This window comes from Cyprinus carpio, chromosome A4 (genome assembly GCF_018340385.1).
Source record: "Cyprinus carpio isolate SPL01 chromosome A4, ASM1834038v1, whole genome shotgun sequence".
NCBI lineage: Eukaryota > Metazoa > Chordata > Actinopteri > Cypriniformes > Cyprinidae > Cyprinus > Cyprinus carpio.
In genome coordinates this window covers 644,187-651,686 of record NC_056575.1, presented here as the reverse complement: position 1 = coordinate 651,686, position 7,500 = coordinate 644,187, and the positions used below count along the sequence as shown (strand labels likewise).

The 7,500-nt window shown below is 38.6% G+C and overlaps 3 protein-coding genes across 7 annotated transcripts in view; 2 read left to right on the top strand and 1 right to left on the bottom strand.

The window, feature by feature from the left end:
• agbl5 (AGBL carboxypeptidase 5) overlaps positions 1-4,938 on the top strand; it is an 11,652-nt gene extending 6,714 nt beyond the window's left edge. For 2 of the 3 annotated variants that reach the window (XM_042737082.1, XM_042737073.1), the window contains exons 8-13: positions 1,479-1,649; positions 3,953-4,065; positions 4,137-4,186; positions 4,265-4,389; positions 4,611-4,695; positions 4,834-4,938. In XM_042737082.1, coding sequence (XP_042593016.1) covers positions 1,479-1,649; positions 3,953-4,065; positions 4,137-4,186; positions 4,265-4,389; positions 4,611-4,695; positions 4,834-4,849 — 560 coding nt within the window. In that variant the 3' untranslated portion in view covers positions 4,850-4,938. The remainder of the gene's footprint in view (positions 1-1,478; positions 1,650-3,952; positions 4,066-4,136; positions 4,187-4,264; positions 4,390-4,610; positions 4,696-4,833) is intronic. The other variant, XM_042737089.1, reaches the window with a different exon arrangement.
• A 1,022-nt stretch (positions 4,939-5,960) lies between these two features.
• LOC109107045 (dolichyl-diphosphooligosaccharide--protein glycosyltransferase subunit 4-like) lies at positions 5,961-6,233 on the bottom strand. The gene has a single exon (XM_019120317.2). It carries the CDS (start codon positions 6,231-6,233, stop codon positions 6,120-6,122), a length of 114 nt encoding a protein of 37 aa, XP_018975862.1. The 3' UTR covers positions 5,961-6,119.
• LOC109078092 (mesogenin-1-like) overlaps positions 6,119-7,500 on the top strand; it is a 5,958-nt gene continuing 4,576 nt past the window's right edge. For 2 of the 3 annotated variants that reach the window (XM_042737226.1, XM_042737244.1), the window contains exons 1-2: positions 6,120-6,256; positions 7,294-7,341. The gene's annotated coding sequence lies outside the window, so the exon portion shown is untranslated. Of the gene's footprint in view, positions 6,257-7,293; positions 7,342-7,500 lie in introns of all 3 variants that reach the window. The other variant, XM_042737235.1, reaches the window with a different exon arrangement.

Sequence of the window (7,500 nt, the reverse complement as noted above, 5' to 3'; positions counted from 1 at the left end):
CAATGAATTATTAGATATAAACTGTATTATGATATATAAACTCTGAACTATGAGATACAAACTGAATTATGAGATTTAAACTGAATTATGAGATATAAACTGAATTATGAGATATAAACTCTGAATTATGAGATATGAACTGAATTATAAGATTTAAACTGAATTATGAGATATAAACTCTGAACTATGAGATATAAACTGAATTATGAGATTAAAACTGAATTATGAGATTTAAACTGAATTATGAGATATAAACTGTATTATGATATAAACTCTGAATTATGAGATATGAACTGAATTGTGATATATAAACTGAATCGAGAGATATAAACTGAATTATGAGATATAAACTCTGAATTGAGATATGATCTGAATTATGAGATATAAACTCTGAATTATGAGATATGAACTGAATTATGAGATATAAACTGAATTATGAGATATGAACTGAATTATGAGATTTAAACTGAATAATGATATATAAACTGAATTATGAGATATAAACTCTGAATTATAAGATATGAACTGAATTATGAGATTTAAACTGAATTATGAAATATAAACTGAATTATGAGATATGAACTCTGAATTATGAGATATGAACTGAATTATGAGGATTTAAACTGAATTATGATATATAAACTGAATTATGAGATATAAACTCTGAATTATGAGATATGATCAGAATTATGAAATATAAACTGAATTAGGAGATATAAACTCTGAATTATGAGATATGAACTGAACTATGAGATTTAAACTGAATTATGAGATTTAAACTGAATTATGATATATAAACTGAATTATGAGATTTAAACTGAATTATGATATATAAACTGAATTATGAGATATAAACTCTGAATTATGAGATTTAAACTGAATTATGAGATATAAAATGAATTATTAGATATAAACTCTGAACTGACGGATAAACTGAATCGAGATATATAAATTAATTTTGAGATTTAAACTGAATTATGAGATATAAACTCTGAATTATGAGATATAACCTGAATTATGAAATATAAATTAATTTAGAGATTTAAAATGAATTATGAGATATAAACCGAATTATGAGATATAAACGGAATTGAGAGATTTAAACTGAATTAAGAGATATAAACTGAATTATGAAATATAAATGAATTATGCAATATAAACTAAATTATGCGATATAAGCTAAATTATGAGATATAAACTGAATTGAGAGATATAAACTGAATTATGAGATATAAATGAATTTTGAGATTTAAACTGAATTATGAGATATAAACTGAATTGAGAAATATAAACTGAATCATGAGATACAAACTGAATCATGAGATACAAACTGAATTGAGATATAAACTCTGAATTTCGAGATAAAGTCAGAATTGTGAGGTAAATAGATGATGATTTTTTCATAGTGGGCGTAGCTGCTTTGCTGTGTTTGCTCTGGTCTGGGTGTCGTGTGTCTGACGCCTCTCTGTGTTTTGTAGAGTGTAAAGCACAGGAGAAGAGGCGTCCGCATCATCCGCACCAGCGGCTCTCCCTGCGGCAGCAGCCGGCCCCCGCACACCCCCCTCTCTCACCATCCTCCTCCTCCTCGTCTTCCTCCCCATCCTCCTCGTCCTCGGGGGCCCCGGGCCCCTGCTCCATCAGTATGGCAGGTCTGTACTCGCTCCAGCCGCCCAGCCTGGCTCAGATCCTGCCCTCCCTGCAGGCCATGCCCCGCCCCAGCCTGCTCTCCAAACTGCCCCCCCTGCAGGCCTACCTCAGCGACAGCAGGACGGCCCCGGGGCCCGCGCCGCAGTGACGGCCTCTCACTGCTTGTGTGTGTGTGTGTGTGTGTGTGAAGTTTTCTTTTTATTCTTATTTGTTTTAAGTTGGATTTTACATCCTTTGAAGTTTTTTTTCCCATGTAGCACCTGAAAAGATTATTAGAGATGTTCATTTAAAAAAAGAAGATTTTATTTATTATGATTGAATCTAGTGTTAATGAGGCCTTAGATTCTACGTTCATTGAATATGAGCTCAAACTGCACATGATTATGAGTAAATCTCATGAAAATACAGCATATTTCAACCCAAAATGATAATTAAAAATGTAGCATTTTTTGTTTTCTTCTTTTGCGTGCACTTTGTTATTTTATGGCATTATTTTCATGACAAACAATTACTATTGAATGGTTTCATTACTAAAAAAATTTATTTTTAAAATCATTATTTCCATTTTTTTCACTAGTTGCATTTTCTTTTTTGTTTATGCTGGATTTTACACCCTCTGATATTTCATCCTAAAATTATAATAACAAAATAGTTTTTAGTTTTGCATAATTCACTTATTTTTTGCATAAAGAAATTGAAACCTGTTTTTTTTTTAGCATTATTTCCATGGCAATTAAACACATTTAAAGCTCTAATTTTTATTAACAGAAACTTTAATTACTAGTTTTGTTATTTTGCATAAAGAGAATCAAACCTGATATATAATTTTTTTGGCATTATAATGACTATTAAACACATTTACCTCAAATTTTCATCACTGCAGCGCAACCAAACATTTTACTTCTGAGTAATGAGAATCTGGTGTCTTTGCATCACAGTAATGAGAAGATTGCCATGAAAATGTTCAAAACATTCTGCTTTTGGGTGGAAATATGATCATGTTCTTGAGAAAGCTGAAGAAATCAGACACTAGTAAGAATCTGACGTCACGTTTGAGACTCGCTGAAGGCCTTGAAAGATGATCACGCCGCACCTTTATTGGTTCTTGTGTTGAGAGTGAATATATATCATGAGCATGAAGCAGTGAATGATGTGTGTGTGTGTGTGTGTGTGTGTGTGTGTGTGTGTGTGTGTGTGTGTGTGTGTGTGTGTGTGTGTGTTTTCTACTCTCGCTCACAGTTTGATTTGTTTGTGTTTGTGAGCTGAAAGCCTGTATTCTGACTTCTGCTGGATCTGTCGCACTCAGTGTTTGCGGGTCAATCTCACTAAAACCTGAGTCTTAATCATATTTCACGTCAAAATCAAAAGAAGAAAAATTATTAGTGATGTTTTTTTTTTTTTTTTTTTTTTTTTTTTATTTTTAGATCCCTTGAAGATTTTTGACATTATTTTCATGACAGTAAAGCACCTTTTCCTCTCAAACCTGTGTTTGTTTTTTCCTGAAATGCAAAAAATAAAAAATAATGATATATTGTATTTAATTGTGAAGTATTATGGAATTATTTGTCTTACTAAATTTGAAATGTTAAATATGCTGATTTAAAAAAAAAATTTTTCAAAATGTTTTTTTTTTTTTTTTCTAAAAAATAAAATGTGTATCTTTTAATGCCGTAAGAATAGACTTCACTTGCTTTATGAACAAATATAATTTCTTCTTTCTTTCTTTATGTTTGGGGTGAAATATGACATTTCTCTGTGAGATTCGCTCGCTCTCGTGTGTGTGTGTGTGTGTGTGTGTGTGTGTGGCATCGCAGGTATAACATCACTGATGAGCGGAACGCGGCACACAAAGCTGCTTTAATCCCAGAATTCCTCAGCTAATGTCAGAGCTCAGACTAAAGCCCAGCGGTACGGACGGTTCAGAGCGAGCCGTGTGTGTGAACCTGTTCTCTCCACATCTCTTCACTGTTTCTCTGTGTGTTCGTGCTGAAACTGTAACCTGGTGCTTCTCTTGTTCCGTCCGTCTCTGAATGTGTAACGGTCGGCAGCCAATCACGCGTGTGTCCTGTAAACCACGTGATGCTGTGCTCATTAATAAATGTATCTTGTAAAACATGATTGACGCATCCGAGCTGACTTTTCTTTAATAAACATCCTGTTTGAACGGCTTCTGTGACCTTTGACCTTTCTTTACAATTCCACTCTGTGACATCACATCCTGTCACATATATTAATGAACCAGCTCCTTCCACTGTTACCACGGTTACCTGTTTATAACTGTCTGTCTGTCTGTCTCGTCGCCTAGGCAACCCAGCCGGACAGATGAAAGAGATTCAAACGTGTGGTGGGCGGGGCAAGCCCGGCAGTGGCCCCGCCCCCTCCCCCTCCCCCCAGCAGAGGACGGCGCTGCTGTCACAGGTAGGGAATCGGCACAGAAGCAGGTGTGCAGACGCCTCATGGATGTGAACAGCATTGGGCCTGTTTTTCAGGAGCTGCTGCGGGAGTCTCTGGACATCCTGACGTCTATCGAGTACAGCAGGTGAACTCAGCATTTGAGACGCAGACACAGAGGAGACGAAGGACAGCGACGGGTTCTGAGTCTGTGCGTCTCTTTCAGATGTGAGCTGCAGCCCCGGCCCAGCCGGATCCCGGTGCGGAGAGAGCTTCCTCTGGTCGGATCCGAGACGCCCACCCTGAGAGTGTGGAAGCTCATCAAACCCGGCATCAAGAAACACCTGGCGGGTCAGAGTCACCCGTTTAACCCTTTAGAGCCTGCCTCATATCTGATACACACATTCCAAGCCTCTAGATAATCAGAATGTGTTTAACACAGTCAGAGCTCTTCTAGTGTAAAGCTTCAGCTTCAGCTTCTGGTGTCAGATCTTGAGTGATTGTGATCAAGTAAAGGTCAGAATAATTTGTATAACAGTTTGATTATCGGTGTTCTCTTCTGCTGTTTCTAGGGGTGTCTGGGAAAGACGGTTCTGCTGTGAGTCTGAAGACCTCGTGCTGTAGCTGTCAGAGCTCTGGAGACAAACACACACACAGGTAACACACCACACACAGACTGGTCTTGACTTTCATTGCTAAACATGTGAGGAAGCTTTCACATCCACGCTGATAGTTGTGCAGATTTAATGTGAAGTTTGCAAGTGCTTTAATGCTTAAAGATTTTCATCTCAACAGATCTCTGCAGACCTGAGAGACTCTGGATCTGTTCATCTACACACACACACACACACACACACACACTCACTCATGTTAGAGGAACAGTTCAGCCAAAATCTGCTCTATATTTGTTGATTAGTGATAAGGTTGAGTTTTTTTCTTTATAGTGTTTTTTTTAATGTAGAATTGAGTTTGTGTCTCAGCAATGGATGCTCTGCAGTGAATGGGTGCCGTCAGAATGAGAGTCCAAACAGCTGATAAAAACATCACAATAATCCACAGCACTCCAGTCCATCAGTTAACTTCTGGAGAAGACAAAAGATGTGACACATCCAGCATTAAGATGCTTTTAACTCAAATACATAGAGTCTATAATCCATAATAACACTTCCTCCAGTTAAAAAGTGTTCTGGTGTGAATCAGGAGAGAAATCTGCACAGATCAAGCAGCGTTTTTAAACAGCTCTAAACAAATATGTGTCTGGATTTTGATGTGAGAGACAACAGGAGATGCCTTTTTCACTGGAGGAAGTGTTATTATGGATTATAGACTCTATGTATTTGAGTTAAAAGCATCTTAATGCTGGATGTGTTTCATCTTTTGTCTTCTCCAGATGTTCACTGATGGACTGGAGTGCTGTGGATTACTTGTGGATTATTGTGATGTTTTTATCAGCTGTTTGAACTCTCATTCTGACGGCACCCATTCACATCTATTGCTGAGACACTGATGCAGTGCTACATTTCTACAAACCTGATGAAGAAACACACTCATCCTGATCTCAGATGATCTGAGGGCGAGCAGATTCATGTTCGTGTGTGTCTGAACTGGTCTCTGACTGTAATGTGAATCCTCGCTGGATTGCGGTGTCCGTCAGCACAAGAGCAGACCCTTCACACTTCCAGCTACACTAAACACACACTACAGCACCTCCAGACGAGCTCCGTGTTCTTAAAGAAAGCTGTGGCTCGAGTTAAGCTGTTGTAGAGTTCATCATGAACTGGTTTGTGGTGCTTGTTACAGACCCGGTGACCACGAGTCCGGTCTCTCTGTGAACCCTGTGCATTTAAATAGCAATAAATGTGCACGTGTACTCCTGAACGAAACGCTGCCTGTGATTAATGAACACACGCACACACAGTCTCTCACACGTGACAGTTTTATTCATCATTTCAATGCAAACACACACACGTGGAGGCGGCGGATCCTCCGGAGGGAGCAGGTGTCCGGCGTCTGAGAGAGAGAGAGCAGATCCGCGGTGACTCCCGCGCAGAGGCTCATGGGAAGCTGTGCGCGCGCTCCTCTCACTCCAGTCTCTTGGGGTTGTTCACGGACACATAGTGATAGAGCACCACCAGCAGGAAGAGAGAGACCCCCAGCATGTTGGCGAAGATGGCCAGCTGCACATCAGTCACCATCTCCCTGCTGAGAACGACCACAGGTCAGCTCACACCGGTCACACCAGACCACGTGACATGTTCAAATACTCGTGCTCACTTACACTCACGCTTTAAAGGTTATGAAAGGCGTTTAAAAGTGATGCGGAGACATGACAGCTGATTTACGAACAGTCTGATTTGTTGGAGTACTCACGTTTATTGTCGTTTATGTGAAGTTTGTGAGGAATCCGCCGCGGCTCGAGAAGCTCCTGCGCTGCTGATTTCCGGGATTGAGACACGTCACGTTCATACGGGTCTCTGAACGCGTCACATCCGGAACAACTCGCTGACCACGCATATATATCTATTTTTTTTTTTTTTTTGAACAGTTAATAATCTTATTTTCGTATACATCATGTGTGTGATTTTTATTTATTTATTAAAAAAAAAAAAGATTTTTAAATTCCAGAAGGGTTTTGAGCGGAAGGGTTTCTCCTCCCGACCGCTGGAGGCGCTCGCTGATGTGATTCTCCAAAAGGCGCGAGTTCAAACATTTAAGACGAGGCTTCACAACAAAAACATTTGCAAAAATCATCTTTAATATATAAATAATATAATTGCATATATGTTACGTCATTGTGCGATTACACGAATGAACTGAATCAGTTCGCTGAAACGAAGTGTCCGAAAGAATCAGTTCGCAGAAAAGAATCATATATATTTTAAAAGAAAAAAAAAGAAAAATCACAAAAAAAAACAACAACAACAAACAAAAACTGTGTGAACCGAGCTTTTGATTGGTCAAGAAAAAGTGGATTTTTTTTAAAAAAAACTAACTAATTAATTGAATTAAGAATCCTTAATAATTAAGTATCTTCTGCTCTAAAATATTTAATTGTCAAGAAAATGCTCTTTGTGTGCTATCAAATGATCTTCATCCAGTTATAAGCAACTATATACAGTTAGAAGAATATTATTGAATAAATACAACTGTGTGTTATATTAATGTACACATATAGTTGATCTGTTTATATACTCTGAAGCGTATATTTGTAATAGTGGTTGTGGTTGTGGATATGTCCCCGTCTCCTCTCAACAGAAGATAGAAACGCGTCTGTTTCCGGAGGAACCATCAGGAGATGAAGAGGTTAGTGACGCCATCGCTGGGCTTGTTAGTGTCTTGTTGTGAGCTGGGATCAGCAGGGGTCAGGGGTCACAGGTGATGGAGCAAATGTGTCACCATCAGGTGCTAAAAGAGCTTCCTGTAGACACCGTGAGCCTCGGGATCCTCACTCCACACGGCCGT

Bases quoted from the DNA above. Each gene is read 5' to 3' on its own strand.
- LOC109107045 (XM_019120317.2), bottom strand. From the start codon at position 6,233: ATGGTGACTGATGTGCAGCTGGCCATCTTCGCCAACATGCTGGGGGTC.